Source organism: Trachurus japonicus, chromosome 1 (assembly GCF_045865225.1).
Source record: "Trachurus japonicus isolate A0001 chromosome 1, Traja_1.0".
NCBI lineage: Eukaryota > Metazoa > Chordata > Actinopteri > Carangiformes > Carangidae > Trachurus > Trachurus japonicus.
The window spans coordinates 34,586,406-34,607,581 of record NC_140907.1 but is presented as its reverse complement, the minus strand read 5'-3'; the positions used below and the strand labels follow the sequence as shown (position 1 = coordinate 34,607,581).

General features: G+C 40.8%; 1 protein-coding gene across 1 annotated transcript in view; it reads right to left on the bottom strand.

Moving 5' to 3' along the window:
• Positions 1 to 21,176, bottom strand: part of lcor (ligand dependent nuclear receptor corepressor) — a 90,271-nt gene that overhangs the window by 23,395 nt on the left and 45,700 nt on the right. Inside the window, exons 2-4 of the mRNA XM_085786045.1 lie at positions 10,558 to 10,623; positions 6,016 to 6,095; positions 366 to 498 (exon numbers count right to left, since the gene is read on the bottom strand). Of these exons, the coding sequence (XP_085642171.1) occupies positions 366 to 498; positions 6,016 to 6,095; positions 10,558 to 10,623 (279 nt within the window). The remainder of the gene's footprint in view (positions 1 to 365; positions 499 to 6,015; positions 6,096 to 10,557; positions 10,624 to 21,176) is intronic.

The following is a 21,176-nucleotide window of genomic DNA, read 5'->3' as shown; positions in this document are numbered from 1 at the left end:
ACTGTGGCCAATTCTACACTTTTTTAATTTCCTTTCACAAGTCCTACACTGTCTGTCCTCAACTCCAGCTGGGATGGAAAATAATTAAATGCAAGTACCTAATATGTAAAAGATTTAATGGTGTCTGGTATTACATACTTTTTAATGTGGTTCATTTTTGTGAAATTCTTCAATATTCACTGATTTCCCAAAGGGGTTTACCAAATTTTCTGACAGGTCCTCCCTGAAATGTGCCTCTGGAAATACCAAGATATTCCAGATATTCGAGACCAGAGGGAATGTGGTAATGAGTAGTGAAATGACTGATGAGAAGTGTGTGTGTGTGTGTGTGTGTGTGTGTGTGTGTGTGTGTGTGCGTGTCCTACCTTTTCTGTGTAACACAGCATTGAGGAAGTCTTGGGCCTGTCTCTCCAGCCGGCTGAACCGAGACTGCTCCTGTTTGAAGTCTTCACACTCCGACAGCACCTGGCTGCCGCCACCGTTTTCTGCAATGTGGTCCTACACACACACACACACACACACACACACACACACACACACACAAACACAAACAGACACACATAGAGACCAAAGAGTGAGTAAAGATCTGGGCTCTGTCAAAAAACAAAAAAACAGCCAACTCTTTCACAGCATCACATCACAACTTATCTCAGAAACATGAAGATTTCTCCTTCATTTGGTTTGAAACTTGATGTTCCAAGTTTTATGTGTGTACACTGGATATTTATAATTTCATATCTTAACTTTTTTGATTAAATAGATGTGTTTTTTTTATTATATATTTGAGTGATTGAGACATTTGGCATTAGTCCTTGGAAAGAAGCAATAAATGGAGGAAATTTAAAAAAAATCCAATCCAATTTACTAATCATTTGATTTTTTATATTGTGCTTTGTGTTCTTCCTGTCATACAAGTTGATATAATTTCATTGTTCTGATTGACAATAACATTCGAAAAAATAACAGCAACAACAACTGCTAATTTTTTTATTTAAAACAGATTTGTTTCATCTTTTTGGGATGGTGCATACTGAAACTATAAACACCTTGATTAGTCTGCTGAGATGATCCACTGATTCATTTCCATATAGCTGAAATTAACACTCACTGAGCATTTTATTAGGAACACACTGTGCAGCAGATACAGATTTTTGTGTGATCGCAGTGTTTTTAACCGAAACATGTGAGTTTTTATCCCAGTCACTAAGATAACCACTCTTTACAACTGTGGTGAGCAGAGATACACACATCTCAGGGTGGAAAAACCAACTGGACTGGAAACAGAAAAAGAAAAAGAAAAGTAGCCTAGTCTGGTCTGATGGATCTGATCTGGATTTGCGCTGAGGCAGCAGATGGTCGGTTCACACTTTAGCATCAACAGCATGAATCCGTGAACCCCGGCTGCCTGGTGTGGTGGTGGTGAAACGGTGTGAGGAGTCTTTTCTTGGCTCAGTCAGCACCAGTCAATCACCAGTTTGGACGCCACAGCTGATCTGAGCATCTCTGTCTGCTCTCTGTTCTCGTTCATCCATTTATAGCCACAGTTTGCCATCTTCTATAGTGGCGACCTCCAGCTTTATATTACTCCATATCATAAAGCAGATATTAGTAACAAGGGCTGTTACTGTGTCCATCAAACATGTTTTCTTGCTATACAAATCTATTTTCTATTCAGATTCTAAGAAGTTTGGCATTCACAGAAATCAATGGGAAAAAAATGCTCTTGGCGGTGACCATGCTCAGAGCGCTTCCAGTAGAAACCTGTTCAACTTTTAGAACAGCCAATTAAAATCCAACAACACATACGTTACCAACAACAACACAACCTGAGACAGGTTGAGGTTTTTATTCTGCACCCACACTCTGCTTCTGAAGGTCGGCCTACCTCAGGGTCCGTGTGGTCCAAAGATGCAGCTAAACATTGCTAATATGTGTTTCTTACGCTCCATCGTATGCAGACTCAAATGCAACAGGGAAAATCAAATAACTGATGGAAACATGTGGCGATATGCGTTGTGTCAGTTCACCTTTCTGTCACCTAAACAACTGGACATAAATAACTGAGAGTCCTCAACTACAGTTCCCGACTGGATGCACTGGTCCCGGCTGAAAATATGTCCTTTCTATGACTTTATAAGACAAAAACTTTTTAGTAAATATAACGAATTTGTGTGGCTGGATGATGCTGAGACGCTAAAACATCTTTTTCAGTTGGAAATATTTGCATTTTCTTTATTTCTTGAAAAGGCCTGGTCAATAAGACGAAGAGCGATATACAGATACGTAGGTACTGGAAGTAATCTTGTGTGGCGGGTAGTACCAACAGGAACGACTGTCTAGTTTTTGATTTGTCAGTCAATGTGTCTTGTAATCCCATATGGGATGGACCAATGGTGGCATGACACGAAAATAAATATTTATAAATATTTATACATTCATACAAATTACTCATCAGGTCGGACCTCAGGCTACCTGAGTCCTTCACTGTAAACTCAACCGTTTTAAGAATTATTTTGTTACAACTTCTATAACATTTCTTAACACTTATTGAGTTTGTGCAATCATTTTTATACTATGGTGAATGTATGAGGTGTATGTATGTGCTTCCTTATGGGATATGTGCAATATGTGTTATGTTATGTACTTGCTGGTGCTGGTATGTCTGAGATTGTATTGTTTGTCGTCATTGTGGCCATCAAGGCATTTATGGCGCAGCTACAGAGTCCAAGACAAATTTCCCTAAGCAGGACAATAAAGTTCATTGTATAGTCTCATATTCTTGCTGGTTGCAATGCGTGAAATGCACTGACACTGAAAAGGCACCGTTTTTTTCTTTGGGCTGGGTTTGGCCGTACACTTCTGTTATGGAACATGCACACATGTATTTGTCCAGTTTCAGTCCGATTAAGGCGAATACATGCAGAAGAAAACCAGTTTCCAATCACATTATCTGGGTGTTTTAGTCGGGTTTGGAGAAGTCCGGTCTTAGTCGGACTCACATGCACTTCAGTTGTCCAGTTATAGTCGGATTAAGGCCATAATTTGTTTTTTTCAACTGATGAGGCCGGTACCAACCAACCAACCAACAGACACTCGGCTCCACAACCTGCTGCTAGAGACTCAAAAAGCTCAAGTCACCAACCGGCCAATGACTGGCTAAGTAGGAAGCGTGGCCGCTGGGCTACATCTCACTTCAGCCATTGTTGAAGGGTGGACCTTTATCGAGCCAACAGCCAATCACACGGCTTCCTCAGGATATCCAGGGTCCAGAGCCGAGCGGCGAGACGCTGGGATCCTTCTAAACAGAGAGCGTGTGAATCCAGTCGCAGAGAGGGATTAACGCCGCCGTTACAGCGTCGTGGTCGTCTCTCGTATAATGAGTGCGTTGCCACCATTGTTTTTACAGCCCTGAGTGTGTGTGTGTGTGTGTGTGTGTGTGTGGATGGTGAAAGACAAAGCAACAAACACAGATGAGTGTGTTTTTAAGGCCACCCCTCCTCCTCTCTCTCTTCTCTTTCTGCTGGCAGTTTGTGTGGCTTCAGATCAATGAATCAATGGTTCCCGCCCACTGAAGCTCCTGGCATTTCACAAACAAGCAGAGGGTAATAACAGCGAGACGCAGAAAAAGCCTTCAAGCCCCTCAGAGATGAATAAAAGATGAAAATTGTATTGAGTGAGAAGAGGAATACAATTAAGCCTGTTGCAAATTTTGTCTCATACATGTCACGATTTGCACAATATGAGAGGCTAACATAATTATTGACCAGTCAGACAATAGTGCAGAACAGATCTGCTGTAATCTCTGCCCGGCTTTCTTTAATTGATTTTTCTCTTATTTATTTAGATTTTTTTCTTTTTTTTCTCCCCATTTGGTTCCATTTGAGTCTTATCTGTAATTACTGCATTTCACGGAGCAGCCTTGTGCTTGTGTACATTTTATGTACATTAGCAGCAGTGAGAGCTTTGGCAGCCTAAAGGCTGTTAGCATGATTTTATTAGCATGAGGCGAGGGATGCAGCAGAGTGGAGCCGGAGCGACAGATGGGGGTTGGTGGAGTGGAGGTGGTGGAGCCGGGATGTTTTTAGGAGACAGATGGCCGACCTCAGAGGTCAGGCCGGGGTCAAGTTGAAAAACATGTGAAGGCTCGACGGCTGAGTGAAGGACGCCTTCTCCTCACTTCCTTCCTTCCTTCCTTCCTTCGCTTGCACCCTCGTTCCCTTGTTTCACCCCCACCACCACACTCCAAAAAATAAAAAGTGATGATGGGAAACATCCAAAAAAAATCACTAATTAACAACTGCAAAGAATTTAAGAGGAGGAGCTTTAAGAATAATGAAAAACATCTATGACGTCATCTGCTGATGAAGACCATGTGACACAGTCAAAAGCTCCACAGGAAATGAGTGGTATCAATACAAGTTTCTATTTATTACCTTCACTTATATCTATTGATGATCATGTGATCAGAGGGTAGATGTTTGTATTAAAGCTCCTTCAAAATAAAGGTAGATGTTTGTGTTAAAGCTCCATACAGTATAAAGGTAGATGTTTGTATTAAAGCTCCTTCACAATAAAGGTAGATGTTTGTGTTAAAGCTCCATACAGTATAAAGGTAGATGTTTGTGTTAAAGCTCCATACAGTATAAAGGTAGATGTTTGTGTTAAAGCTCCATACAGTATAAAGGTAGATGTCCATGTGTAGTGTGATTATAAAGCAGCTCTAGGTTCTATATTAATACTGTGAAAGTATCAAAGCCTCAGTCCACAGAGAAATGCACACAGCCTGTATTCAGAAACTGAGCCTTAAAACCAGCCGTCAGGACTTCCTGTCACTTTGTGATGTCACAACAAGCCCCGCCCACCACCAGAACCGAACAGGGACCGCGGATCCTATGGGCACCATTTTCTTTTTGGTGTCTAAGCGGGCGTTTGTGGTCACATAATAAATACTTTGTCTCCAGACGCCTCCATGTTCTTTGTTATTGGTTCAATAACCTCGTTATTATTCTGCTCCAATCACTTTTTAGGCAAATGAGAAACTCTGAGAGGAGCCACTCTGCTGCTGTGGGAGTCTCACTAATTTACACCCATGTCACCATCCTCCTCCTCCTCCTCCTCCTCCGCCATCCCCTCCTCCTTTTTCCACATATGTACACGCACACACATACACACTCACATCCAAATCATTATGTAGCATTCCTTTCATAAGCTAAATTGGGGTCAAGACGATGATGGCTGAAAAACACAAATAACAAGTATGTAGCCGCAGGAGGAGGAGGAGGAGGAGGAGGAGGAGGAAGACAAAGATGTAGACCTTATAACACAAAGCTCAAAATGGCTGCAGACAACAAAAAAACACAAAATGTTTGGACAAAAGGAACGGGATCAACTGAAAAGATTAATTAGAAGAGGAAAGCAGCGTCTCTGTTCTTTAAATAAAAACATCAACAACCAACAAATCACGACAAAACACACATTTGCACCTTTTCTTGTGTCTTCATTTTGAAAATAAGTATCAACTGCTGCACAGTTTATATTTAAAATGCACTAATTAGCTACAGTATGTGATAGTTTAGGTTACTTGTTCTTTGTTAAACGTGACTTTGTTTTACAGACCGACTACACACTGGAAAGTACAAACCTACTTTTCAGACATTTTGAAAAAATACTATTAATGAACACATTATTTTTGATGTTTTTTTTACACAAAACAGATGCAAAAAGATAAGATATTTTGGTGAAACGTCAAGAGTTTAGCTAGCATATGGATTAGCCTAGCCACCTTAGCTTAGCCTAGCCATTACAGTGACATCAATCCTTTCAGAAACCTTAGAAATTGTACCAAAACGTCAAATTATCCATTAAAGCTTCACTTTATGACCATCTATAAGGGTTTTTAAAAGATATTTGTTGAGTTTAATTTGCTATTTTCTCGTTTGTTGTTGTTATTTTTCTTCATGGTTCTTCCCCTAGCAAACCGAGGTGTTGTGAAGAGCAACACAACTAAGCACCTACCTTGACTTTCTCGCGTCGTAAGCAGCAGAAGAGACAGTTTTCATCAAAGGACCAGTCGGACACTTCCTCGGGCTCGCAGTCTGGATCGGGACAGAAAGACAGAAAGCACATGGTTACGTCCAGATAAACTCCCATAATCCTCGGCGTGACAAACAATGAAGATGAAAACAGCAACACAACGCCTCCTTTCTTTTGTCTCCTTTGTTTTCTCTTTGACTTTTAGCTTTAGATGTTTGTTAGTTAGTTTGTTTGGACCATGTGTTTGTCGCCTGTCACATTAGTTGAGTCCAAGCAAATTTCCGTCAGTACAATAAATATAATGTTGTGACAGTTTGTATAAATTAAATTCAACCTTTATTCCCACACTGTACCGTAGACGGCCTGCCCATGACACGATACATAAGTTTAGTAATTAAATTCCTTCCATTATGTAATTGTTTTCAATTAATTCTTCTATGTTAAATATATCATCAAGTTCTACTGACAGAAATGTGCTTTAAATGACCAAATACAGGTTGAGTCTTAACAGCCGAGGGGCAGAACGCCACAACAACAGTTGAAGCCGATGATTTAATCACAGCCATGTGTTTAACTTTATTTATCAACTCAACGCTGCAGAAACAGAGGCCACACCTGTGATTGACAGGTAGGCTAATCAAGTTCATCGGAGCCCGAAGACGACGGACGCGGTGTTTATCAGTCCTCCTGACGACGGGGGAATAACATTCTCACGGTCCTTCGCTTCACATTTAACTGTGAAAATCAGCAAAACTGGAAGTCCTGAGGTGATAAATGTAACAGCCTCACGTTCACACTGGAGCTGTGCTGCACCTGGACACCTGCTACCTGTCGGCGCATCAGTGGTTTTCATCAGGTAACGAAACAAAGTCTGACTTCTAACAGGAAGTTTCTATTAAAGACACTTTAAAAGGGTCAAAAGTCAAGAAATCATATTTATTATTTTCTGCATCTGCCAAGCTCTTATGTTGAAATGCCATACTAGCAATTCAAACGTATTTCCTATCACATATCTTTAATGGGATAGTTCAACATTTTTGGCAAATTGGCCCATTGCCATAATCCCTATAGTTTTAGCAGTAGGTTTGTTACCTTTAATTGTCGGTGCAAGATATTTTTAGGACGGTGGAGCAGAGCCGTGAGCTGCTCAGAGCTACGCTACGGAGGCTAATGGGATTTCTTGGTTTCCCTCATCAAACTCATCAAATACACAATCCAACAACTCCACAACGCTCTGGTGGACAAGTTGTGACCTGCACATTCACCACGCTATGAGATAATAACACAACGTTACCAGACAGAGTTGTTTTAGAGGGAAATTCATGCAAAACCGCTGATGCTCGTTGCCTTCAGGGACAGTTTTTCATCAATCAGTCTCTGTATTTCCCTCTAAAACAACTGTGTCTGGTAACGTTGTGTTATTATCTCATAGCGTGGTGAATGTGCAGCTCACAACTTGTCCACCAGAGCGTTGTGGAGTTGTTGGATTGTGTATTTGATGAGTTTGATGAGGGAAACCAAGAAATCCCATAATGAGCCTCCGTAGCGTAGCTCTGAGCAGCTCACAGCTCTGCTCCGCCATTCTAAAAATAGCTTGCACTCACAATTAAAGCTAACAAACCTACTGCTATGACTATAGGGATTACGGCAATGGGGCCCAATTTGCCAAAATGTTGAACTATCCCTTTAAATCTAAACGGTTCAGGGAACAGGAAGATTCGCTGCTGATGCGAGAGGAAAAACAAAAAAACAGGAGCTGTGCCTTTAAGAGCACGACTGACGTCTTCGTCTGCAATTATTACAGATCAGAGTGAGACACTCAGCAGGTCCTCTGGGTTGTTACTGCGTTAGCGCTCTACCTGAACTGTGTGTGTGTGTGTGTGTGTATACGGTTCATATACATATACACGGTCCTTATATTACAGCAGATCACACTCCTGTGAGACGAGCTGCTGCAAGTCTATTACTCTCTCTCTCTCTTTCTCATTCTACCTTTTCTTGTCTCTGTGATGAAAAGGTCAAAGGTCAGCTGTGCTTGAACCCCGCGGTTGTGCCACTTACAATATCCCTGGGAAGGCGCCAATTAGCTCCAGTCCCACTGTTACCGTGACCCCCCCACCTCCACCACAGTAGTCAAGCTCTCTCACACACACACACACACACACACACACACACACACACACACACACACACACACACACACACACACACACACACACACAGTAGAAACTTAAGGAAGACACTGTTTACATGAATGTTTAAGTGTGTGTGTGTGTGTGCGTGTGTTTACGTGCTCTTAATTACTCAGGCTGCTGTTTTTCTGCAGCGACCTGGTTTCTGAAACATCGAGCAAACAGGAATCATTATCTTCAGAAACCGTTAAACACACTCTTAACAAAGTGTGTGTGTGTGTGCGTTTAGTTAAGTGGACGACAAAGCTGTCAACCACAAATATATTGATAGAGACACACAACACAACACGGTCGCATGCATGCAACTGGGAATTCTGGGAGATATAGGAAATCAGTAAAAGCTGATGTGAAGAAGGACGAGCGAGAGGAAGTCGTTTCATTTATGCAAAAAAAAAAAAAAAAACCCAACAACTAACGTTTAATGTTTTATATTTAAACGTGTGAATATGTCACCGAGGCCCAGTGATGATGATGGTGTGTGTGTGTGTTGGTGTGTGTGTTGCTCGGCCTCTGTAAGCGAGCACGCATGGCTGCTTCATATGGAGACGTGTGTGTGTGTGTGTGTGTGTGTGTGTGTGTGTGAAGTGTAATGCATGAGTGAAAATATCAGAAATATTCTAAAAATGCCTTAAGTTGGTGGGGGAGGTGTCACATGACTCCCAGACGCCATGTTGACCTCGTTTTTTTTTTTCTCCGAGATAAGAGGAGAGAGAGAGAGAGAGAGAGAGAGAGCGAAAGAGAGAGAGAGAGAGAGAGAGAGAGAGAGAGAGAGAGAGAGAGAGAGAGAGAGACTAATGGTGACCAGAGTAACAGTGACAACAGGGTTCGGCTGCGTCTACTTCCTGAAACCTCGGCTGATCGTTGTCTCTATCGGGCAGCGGACTGGACCGACTGGTTTGTTCCTGCTCTGACCAAAACTCAGACCTGGAATAACTGAGTTCAAAGGGATAGTTCAACATTTTGGCAAATTGGCCCCATTGCCGTAATCCCTATAGTCATAGCAGTAGGCAAGGCAAGGCAAGGCAATTTTATTTGTATAGCCCGTTTTTACAAACAGTTTGTCTCAAAGGGCTTTACATGGCATCGTAGCAACATCCTCTGTCCTTAGACCCTCACATCGACTGAGGAAAAACTCCATGGAAACCCTTTTAACAGGGAAAAATCGGAGAAACCTCAGGGTGAGCAACAGAGGAGGGATCCCTCACCCAGGACGGACAGACGTGCAATAGATGTTGTTACAGACAAGAAAACAGTTTATAGTTTATTACAGTAGGTTCGTTACCTTTAATTGTCGGTGCAAGCTATTTTTAGAACGGCGGAGCAGAGCCGCGAGCTGCTCAGAGCTACGCTATAGAGGATCATGGGATTTCTTCGGTTTCACTCATCAAACTCATCAAATACACAATCCAACGACTCCACAACGCTCTGGTGGACGTCTCTTGATAGAGCAGATAATGAAATGCTATAAAACACCTGTGTTTCGTGATCCTGTGTGTTTTCAGCTCCGGTGCATGAGATCCAATTAGGGAACGACCATTTCTGTGTCTGTATGATGTCACTTCCTGGTATTTATTTAGGCCCTATCTTAATTTTCTTGAAATTTTCTTTTTTTATAAAAAAAAAAAAAGACGTAATGTTTCATTTCCATCACATTTAATTACAACACTTAGAATCTCTCTTGTCCACAGGAAGTTATTTGTTCCTTCTGGGAATAAGAAAATGAAAGTGTTTGTGTCCGCGCTGCTTTTATGAGCTTTTTCTATTACAAATGAAATCACTGGTTATTTTAGTTCTGAGGCTTTACTTAGGCTTTACTTCCTGGTCTTTTCAAAATAAAACAAGATCAGCTGTATTTCCTGCGCTCACAAACTGAAGCTAAAGATGTGGGGATTTAAAACCCAGTGTTTCAACGTCGCTGTGTCTTTAAAACATCTTTAACACGGATCAACACTTCGTCATGTAAAGTCTGATTCAGACTCAGACTCACGCAGGATGAATCATTCCTCCAGTAAATTCACTCAAAACAGTAAAAGTGAAATCATCAGCGTCGCCGCTGCAGAAACAACATCGTCTCTGATTTATCATTATTATTATTATTATTATTATCATATATAATTTACCTTTGATGTGTTTCTTTATTTAATTTGTTCCTCAGCTTCCAGTCATTAGAGCTTCATCAGCTGGAAATCGCTTTCTAATTTTGTTTTGAAGGTAAAAGTTCTATATACGGGGATTTTAATAATGAAAATGGATGTGTGTTTACACCTACACTGTGTTATTGTGTTGATATTATTATAGATGTATATGTGTGTTCATGTGTGTGTGTATTCACCTTGGAATAGGGTGATGTCTTTGACTAGTCCCGGCCCGAACAAGCCTTCCAAGATGCTTTCAAAGCCTGTGGGAAAAAAGAAAAAGAGACGTGATATTAACGCACAGTGACATGTTTACCATCCAAACAACAACTAAAACACTGACTGAGGGACACAAAAACTGTTTTAAAAAAACAAAAACAAACAAACACTGTCACATGAGATGAAATAACTCCACCGCTGCGTCTCCAAATTTATATTAAAAGGAGGTTTTTTTTATTTATTTATTTTATTGAACCGTTATTTTATCTTTTGAAGTGTAGGAACATAAACGACGGTGATGTTTTTTTTCCCCCCGGGGCAAATTTTGCCGATGCACACACACACATACACACTTCACCTCGCAGCAGCAACAACAAAACACACACACATACACAACCAAAAATAGCCGCACAAAGCAGTTTATAATCTGAAATCATGTGGGGGAATTTAATGTGTAAATAAACATGTTTTTATATTTTATGGAGACTGACAATCAAACACGCACAGACACACACCCAGACAGACACACACTCCTGTGTACTTTCACACAATGGTATGGAAGCTCGTCTTATTACACACACACACACACACAGACAATCACAGAAACACACACACACACTGAAATATCTACAAAGACAAGGCTGCATGAGCAATTATTATGCATATACACACAATAGATGCAGCCCCACACACACACACGCCTATGCAGACTGGGTGTGGAAGCATTTATTAGTCAGTGTTGCACAAAGGACACTCTCCTTCACACACACACACACACACACACTGGTCTTTCTTCCCGCATCTTAAAGCAAATGAGCGCTTTACCTCTAATACACCAGGCTAATGTCACTCACTTTATATTAACTGTAAATACCCCTCGTTCCGCTGTTGCCTGGCAACCGCATACAGAGAAACATAAATACACATCGCAATTTTCAACCTGACCCCCCGCCCGTCACCTACCCCCCCACCCCCCCACCCCCCCAACTCCTCCTCACTCACCCCTCCCCCCCCCCTAAAAAAAAACCTCATCCTCCATTAAAACGGAGGCAGACGGAAACAGAGACAAAGACATGAGGTGTAGCTAGAACGTGTGTGAAGGAGTGTGTGTTCATCTCTAGTGGGAAAGGGGAAGGTTAACGGAGCACGCACGCACACACACACACACACACACACACACACACACACACACACACACACACACACACACACACATGTACACAGTTCAAGTGCAGCCACTTGTCTCAGTGCAGAGGATGAATGTCTGAGGCCACGTACTTTACATTTCAGGCATAAAGCAGCTTGATGAACCACAGGCTGCAGGAAACATGTCAAAAAGCGCCTTAGAGCACTTGTAAAAGTGCAATATAAATAAAAAAGTGTTATTATTATAATAAAAATATCATTACAGACAACACACACACACACACACACACACATGTTTGTATGGCTATCTTTGTGAGGACACTCATTGACATAATGTATTCCCTTTAGCCCCTTACCCTAACCTTAACCATCCAAAACAAATGCCTAAACTTAACCATTACTCTTAACCTAACTTAAACCTAATTAATAACCTAGTTATTTAAGTCTTAATCCTCAAACAGCCCAAAATGTCCTCACTTTCCCATAATGTCCTCACTCTGATGGTGTAAAACTCAAACTGATCCTCACATGTATAACTGTACAAGTACACTGGATTCAGTTTGAGCCAGTTTACGTCAGACAGACCATAGTCTCACTCACTCAACGACACGTTTCTCATCTGTATCTGTATCTTTTCTTTTCTGGTTTTTCGTTCAGTGGAGAAGCTGCTGCTGCTGCTGCTGTTACTTTTCTAACCACGTCGTTGTTGTGATGAGAGCGTGTTTGCATCCTGTGGACGTTTCTCCAGCTATCACACTGCAAAAACTCAAGGTCTTTCCAACAATATTTGTCTCATTTCTTGTCAAAATGTATAATTTCTAGTCAAAACTAATCTCTTTCCACTTAAAATAAGACTCATCGCCTAAAAATGTACTTGTTTTAAGATCAATTTCACTTGTTTCAAATAAATTTTCACTTGAAATGAGTAAAAATCTGCCGGTGAAAGCAAGATTTTTGTGCTTGTAATAAGAAAGAAAGAAAAACTTGCTCCACTACCAGATTTTTCCTCTTATTTAAAGTGAAAATATGCTTAAAAATGCCTAAAAACAAGCTACTTTTTATGTGATGAGTCTTATTTTAGGTATAATGAGATTTGTTTTGACTAGAAATGACATTTTGACTAGAAATAAGACAAATATTCTTGGTAAGATATTTGAGTTTTTGCAGTGTGGAGCGAAGGTGAGAACCATGGTTCAGCAGCTCCGTCCTGAAATAAACAGCGAAGAGAGACGCAGCTCGACGCTTCAGATGTCAACACAGCAGTGCAGTGTGTGTGAAATAAAACTAAAAAACTAAAAATCACAATGTGCACAAATGAAAATCAGAGGGTGAAGATTGATTTTCCTACTTTGGCCTTCATTTTGTAGAAAAAAGAAAAGAAAAGAGAAGATCATGATAGTGTTTGTGTGGCTGATTGGTTCACAGCTCAGCAGCAGGAGAGGAGGTTGTTTATGTGCAGGAATGAAAAAACCCTTTCAGCAGAACGAGCACAATGCATGATGGGACATATTGTTTGTCCAGTGACCATAACAATGTGAGATCTTCTGTACAGGACTCAATGACTCTCTCTCTATACATTCAGACAATGCTACAAGATGGTTACGGTAACTCCATCTACACTGCAAATACTCTAAATCTTTCCAAGAATATGTGTCTTATTTCTTGTCAAAATGTCTCAATCTTAGTCAAAACTCATCTCTTTCCACTTAAACCAAGACTCATCGCCTAAACATTTACTTGTTTTTAGACAGTTTTCACTTGTTTCAAAGTAAATAAGTAGAAACATCTCCATTGTCAAGCTTGAATCAATCAATTGTTAATTTTTCATGAAATTGAGGTCCCATGGCGAGCGTTACTTCCTGCTTCTGCTTGTAGGCTCTCTATAGGTGTTTTCTGATTGTGTGGAGAACTTGACTGACAAGCTGTGGTGGTTTGGACGTTTGCACTCGAACGCATCGCAAGTTCAAGTTCAACATTTGGACGTTTTTAACACAAAATTGTCACCTTTGTCAGTTTCATACAGAGACCGGCTTCAGCTCAGCTCATCTCAGCTCTGTGCTGCGTTCAAATCACATCTCTGACAAAAAACAACAACAAAAAGAAGTGTGTGGGATGGCTGTGTGTGTGTGTGTGTGTGTGTGTGAAATCCCTCATTACCAATCCTTCACTCCTTGGCCAGATGCCACAAACAAATTAAGTCGCGTTATGCTTTAAATTCCAGCGTACGAACACACACACTTTTGGAAACAAGATGATGGAGAACGACAGAAAAACATCCAAATGATACTTCAGGTTTTTCTTTTTTTTTTTTTGGTTTTCTACCAGATCACCATGGAAACAGAGTGACCTCTATACATTAGGATTCAACTGCAATGCATCGAGATGATGTCATGCTGCATTTTTGCATAAATTTGTTTGTATTTTTCAAGGTAAATCAATTGTTTAGATGCAAAGAGCTGTCGTCCTAAAAAAAAAACCTCCTCCTCATCCTCCTGCGTTCATTTCCCACTCTTCTCCTCATTTCGCAAATTAGTGCGGTATAGGGTGCAAGAGGTGAAATAACACCCACACACACACACACACACACATACACACAGCCACATCACAAACTTCCCTTAAACCTGCACATGCAAAATTCATGTGGCCTACAAAGGCAGCTTTGATAACAAAAAAATGGAGGCTTCAAAGAATTTTCAAAAGCTTCAATTTTTTTTTCTCTTCCTCTCTCCAGCTGCCAATGTGCAGAGAAACACCGTGCTGCTGCTTTCAAGTCGGGGGGGTGAGGGGGGTGGGGGGAGTGGTGGGGGGTAATTAGGGTTGCAGCGCTGCAGCGTGAGAAATCAGCGCTGAAAGTCAAAGTTGCTGCTCGTTGCCCCGGCCGCTATTTGGGCCACGAGCTGCAGAGAGACAGAGAGATGGAGAGAGGCAGAGAGAGGGAGTTTTCATATTTAAAGGGACAGGACGTTGACCCCGCGAGGCCGAGCGCTGTGATTGGACGGAACGGAGATGAGATGGGAGGATGTGATTGGGGGCAACAACAAAAAAAAAAGAAAAAAGAAAACGCCAGATTAGGGGAAACGTGATTGGCTAGATGAGATAACAGCAACAAAGTCTCCTGAGCCACAGGCTAAAAAGCTCCAGATATGTAGGTCAGTCAGTGAACGCACCACGGGCCCAAAAGCATTCACACATGACATGGTAGAGAGAGAGAGAGAGGGAGAGAAAGCCCCCACACACACACACACACATATTATGGCATCTGGGATTCTGTTACGCAAAAAGTGCACGCACACACATACTCATACTCATACTCATGCACGGAGTTGTCCCCAATCTCTGAAACCTCCATTGTGTCACTTCGTTTCACTTCACAGAGTCCAGCAGCGCAGCCGAGAGCAGCGTGACACAAACTTACACTCACACATAAAAACACAAACACACATAAAAACACACACGCACGCACACACACACACACAAATAAATGCACGAAGAAAAAAATCACAAGACATCAAGTTAATCCACATCTGCACCAGAGAAGAAAATAAAACACAACACACTACACTACTACTACGATGTGTAGCGGTGCATATGTGGTGGTGAACGTATGAATGGAACCGCTGCAGATGTGGGATGTGATGATGAACACACACATACACACATACAGTATACACACACATTAACAAACACACACACACACATCTGACAAATCTAGAATGCAACAACTCAAAATCTTTCCAAGAATATTTGTTTTATTTCTTGTCAAAACGTCTCATTTCTAGTCAAAACTAATCTCTTTCCACTTTAAATAAGACTCATCACCTAAAAATTTACTTGTTTTTAGATAATTTTCACTTGTTTCAAACAAATTTTCACTTGAAATAAGTAGAAAAATCTGCCAGTGAAAGCAAGTTTTTGCTCTACTTGCTCCACTATCAGATTTTTCTACTTATTTCAAGTGACAATCTGGTTGAAAGAAGTAAAAAGTGTCTAAAAACAAGCTACTTTTTATGTGATGAGTCTTATTTTAGGTATAATGAGATTTGTTTTGACTAGAAATGGCATTTTGACTAGAAATAAGACAAATATTCTTGGTAAGATTTTGTGTTTTTGCAACACGTGACTAACATCGACGAGCGCCATCTAGAGGCACAGAAAGTCCAGTCCTGCAGGCAGCAGCATCGACGGCAGCGATAGTAACCGCTGCATGATGCACAGCGTCCACTTTATCTCCACGTCCCGTCAGCGGAGACGAGGAAGAAAAACGGTGCTTTTGTTTAAAAAAAAAAAAAAAAAAAATCGTGTCAGAACAGACGGAGACAGCTGCTGTGTGGATAAGATCACTGCTGTACTTTATATAGCAGCAGCTGAAGCCTACAGCGGCGTTAACATGAAGCAGAGCTTTGATCAACTGTCTTATTGCAGCACAACCACCTCCTCTTACTGTGTGTGTGTGTGTGTGTGTGTGTGTGTGTGTGTGTGTGTGTGTGTGTGTGTGTGTGTGTGAGTGTGTGTCTGTGTGTTGTAGCTAACAGGTAAACTAATCATCAAATCACTTCACTTTCAACACTTTGAAAATCTGACAGGCTCGTCGCACTTTAAAGGAAAAGCAGGTGCTTTTTTTATACAAAAGGTAAATAAACAGGACTCTGGTTTGTTGACTATGTATTTACTTTCGTGTTGTTTGGTTGCCACGGCACGTAGATGTCAAGTAAATATAACTAAGTATAAAGTGAATTAGTTGGTTTGTGTGACTTTTGTTTACGCAGCAACACAACTTTATAAAACGAAGAAAGAAAAAATGATCCTTTCTAATCAAAAATGTAACTTTTAATTAAAAGAACTCCATGCTTTAAAATAAACCATGGAAGTCAACACCTAACACTAGTCTTTGATATAGATTGGCTTCATTTAATTACTAAAGAAGTTATTTAATCATATGTAAACTTATGTTATAGCACAATTAAACAGAGCTTCAGTCTCATTTCGTAAAGTTCGTTAGAGCAGAAATCTAATTCCGTGCCAGTTCAGACGTTAAAATCACACATGTAACTAGAGCTGTGTGAACTGTGGATTAAAGCAAGACGTACAGAAAAAAAAAAGACGTGACAGAGGGGGGAGTAAGTGACAGAGGTCAGTGGATACCTTCAACATGATGTATGTGCTTTAAGCAAACAGAGCGATGGACGAGGACGAGGAAGAAGAGGAGCCATTACTCATTTTCTATTTGCATGGATAACTTACAAAAAGAAAAAAGGAAAAAAAAAAGAGCAGGAAATGTTAGATTTATCTGAGTGTGGACACGGCAACAGGGAAATCTGGGTAAACACGACATAAGAAGAAGGGGGGAAAAAATAAATAGATTTTTGACACTCCCAGTGCTGTTGCATTGCTGCTTTGCTGTCTGTTGAGAGCAACTGAGCTGCTCAAAAATTCATTCAAGGCATGCTTGTCAAATCACAGCACACACACACACACACATACACACACACATTTTGAAGAAACAGCATCTCTCCCACTTCCAGCAGCAGCAACGAAGAGGAGGAGGAACTCGACACTGGAGGAAGCAGAGCAATCAATCTGAGAGCGCGGAAGGGAGGAAGGGAGGAAGGGAGGGAGGGAAACAGGGAGGCAGAGGAACATGGAATCAACATTTGGCTTTTCTTGTGACCACCGGACCACGGCTATAGAGCTCGGCTATATATAGTGCTGCTGCATGAGCATTAATAATTTAGCATGACCAAAGCCCTTAGAAGAGGGCCCCTCGCCTGGGCTTGATCAAATCAATACCTAATTAACCCTAACAGGGGTCTGGGCTTTAAGAGGAACAGGAAGTGAGATGACAACGACAAAAAAGAGATGGTGACGGAGTTAACTTAGCACCTTAATATGACAATATGAGCCTGTTTGTGTTAAACTGCGCAATAAAACAAACATCTTCCATTATAATCATCATCATCATCATCTGCAGCGCTCAGTTTGAGCATGATGATATAAAACATCATGATATAAAACAGCTGACGCCGACTTCTCCGGCCCGCTGTTGGCCCGTTAGCGGCTTGAATATGTTAAAATAAGCTGCTGACTTTTTTTTAAGGGTTAATAAACACACATGATGTGAAATGAGGTTAAGCTAGCCCAAGGCTTTGTGTAGCCAATTGATTATGTTAGCTAAAAGGCCTGACACATACGCATGTGAATCGCTCCCCTGTAGCACTTTTTCCTTCCTCTCCTCCCTTTACATTTTTTTGTTCAACTCAAAGCAGAGAGCAGCAGCCTGATAAGTGTTTACTATGATAGTCTAACGTTTAAAACTTGTTTATTGGCCTGATAAGACAAAGGAAACGCAACAGAGAAAGTGGACGCAACCATTTAGCCTCACAAACATGCTACAGGCAGCAGTTAGCAGTTAGCATTGACATTAGCAACCATAGCCACACCAGAAAAAAACACAAGACTGCTATGAATTTAGGAATATTTCTTTTAAAAAAAGATGAATAAAGATGTTTTACCACTAAACCTCAAACAAAACTCAACATTCAGCTGATCAAACTGCAGCATGTTAGCTTACTTTAGCTGCGCGCTGCTGCTAACCAAAGGTCGGCCTGGGTGAAGTCTGTGAATTGATAAACATCACATTCACACGCAGGTTCGTTTTTCTTATTTAAAAAAAGTACATTATTCTGTGTAATTTTTTGCATTTTCAGCAAAACATCCAATCTCACACTGGTGGGACATGTTGAGGATTTGGAATGACACGGACATCATGGACATCACATGACACGTCAGCCACCAGAGACACTAAAACAGAAATTTACTGGCAGGCTAATCTATTTTCTCCACACATGCTCCATATTTGCTGTGATTTGGACTCAGTAGATCACAGTAATGTGACTATGAGAGCAGAATGATATAGTTCATTTTATGGTTAATCTTGTTTATGGCTGAGGAGGCTATGTTCCTTTTTTTAAAGGGCAGCCATTTTGACGCACCAACCAAAAGAGCATGAACTGTCCTGCTGCATCCGCTGCTTACGCAGGCAATCGCTACAAATATGAAGATTTAGATGTTTATCAATTCACAGACTTCAACTGACCCCTCGGTCAACCTATAGTATCCAGACTGAAACAACAGCTGAAGAAAATACATCAAAACACTCAGAAAACACATGCTGAACAAACTAACTATTGAGAGTTCAGTACACAAAGACAAGAAATTACTGAATATACCCCAAAAAACAAGGTGAAGAAAGCTTCCAGTAGTGTGGTTATGACTTAAATAAGCTAGGCTAACACAAACCCAGATTTGATGGTCCCAATATATAGCCTACTTTTCAATGAGACACCTGGCAAAGCAGAAACAAGACATTTTCCTGCCAAAAAATGTGTAAAAGTGGCTTTTACACATTTTGGGGGGAAAATGTCTTGAGATATTTTACTTCTGATCTGATTATGTCTGTGTTTATAGAAAAGTTAAGTGTGCATATTGTAGATGAGAGTGTGCTAGAGTTATTATTTGTGTGAATATTTAGGCCTAACCTCGTATTTAGTTCATCTTAGCCTCCTGACAGAAAACAATACATTTTTTTGCTGCTGGTATAGTATAGGCTACTCAAAGTGAAGCTCTCTATGAAAACTTCTTACACAAAGGTTCGTGACAACGTCCTCACATGTTTCCCCCCCCGAGGACCGACTGCCTGGTTTGACTGGATGATGACTGACGGACTGACTGAATAAATAAAGTTGTATTCGACCTTGGAGGCTCAGTGGAGATCGAGGGTCTGGTTTCAACACAGCAGAGGACACACAGCTAACAGGAGAGGACGTGAAGTGGTCCACACCGGTTTTTATTTGTTTTTTAATTCATGGTTTTGTCTTTTAACTTCCTGTCCTGCTCTCCAAGTGGTTAAGCTACGATATGAACAGTAGGTAGCCTAACATATCAATACAGTAAATTACACACTGAATAAAAAAGCTAATCTGAACTTGCTTATAATGGGCCAACAGTAAATCAGCTATATTGTTGTAGTAGGCCTAGTAACAATTATGAGCTGCAACAATCATCCCAAGATTAATCAATAAATGTGACTTATCATCCTCTTCATCAACTACATAAAATGTAGTAATCAATAATATAATTTGAAAGAAGCACTAGATACACTCAGATATCTTCTGTGATGTGATTTAGTTACAAACACCTAAAAAAAAAACATATCAAAAATAAGAATTATATTATATTAAATTTTATTATATTATATTTTGAGTGCAGTTTGGTTTTGATCAAAGGTTTTTCTAATGAATCTCTACAGTTATGAATGAAAGAAATTTGGCCTGTGACTGTGTCTTCATGCAGATTTAGATCTGGACCCAGATCAAACATTTTCTTTTTCTTTTTTTTCTTTTTTCCTTTTTCATAGCCTATTTATTTCTTTCAATAAAACAATTTGTGAGTCTCTGGCAAAGTTTCAGCAGGAAACACACACAGAACAGAAACAGAAGCAGCAGTGTCAGTTCAGTCGACTCGCCACCACAAGAATAAACAACACCAACCACTCGTGATACAAAAAGAAAACCACACACAAAATGATTCTTTTTTTTTTTTTGCAAACCCAATTCAATTTCCTGGAAAGCGAGACTTGACTCTAAAAGCAGTGAAACGTTGTGAGTGCAGCAGCAGCAGCAGCAACACAACGAGAGGTCGGTGATTCACAAACATCAGAGCGGAGGAAAAGATCAACTCAATCCTTTTTTTTCTCTGCAGGAAAACAAACTTCAGTGGAACTGTTGAGCCGTTTTTTGTTGCGAGCGAGCGCGAACAAATACAAATATAAAAGCTTGTGTTTACCAACAGTCACAACCACCTCTGGTATAATGTGTAGCCTATGTGTGTGTCTGTGTGTGTCTATGTGTGTGTGTGTGGGTGGGTGGGTGTGTGTCCTGGGGAATGAGGAGGAAAATGAATAAAGCAAATATGTGCATGATTGGCCAAAGGCGTGGTAAAACACAGAGTCAAACAAACACACACTATGCATTAAAAAACATACACACACACACACACACAGCCTAAACGCGGTGTGTCGATTCAATCTGACGGCTTCTCGGCAAACCAAATCCCTAATCTCATCTCATCTCTCTCTCTCTGAAGTATCCGGTGATGAGCTCAAAGGAGGCTGATGTGCGCTGGCAGCTATTTCTGTGACTAACACACACACATATACACACATATATATATACACTACACATCCACACACACATACACACACACACATGCTTGTTAAGGCAGCAGAAAACACTGTAAAAGCAATCAGGACCGGGTGTCATCTCACAGGAGGACGCACAACACACAACAACTGTGGATGGATTTGGTGGATTTTGCTCCGTTATTCCTCTGAAAGTGTGGAGACAGTCACACTTTCAACATTTGAACATCACGGTCATGGCTGGAGGAGGAAGGA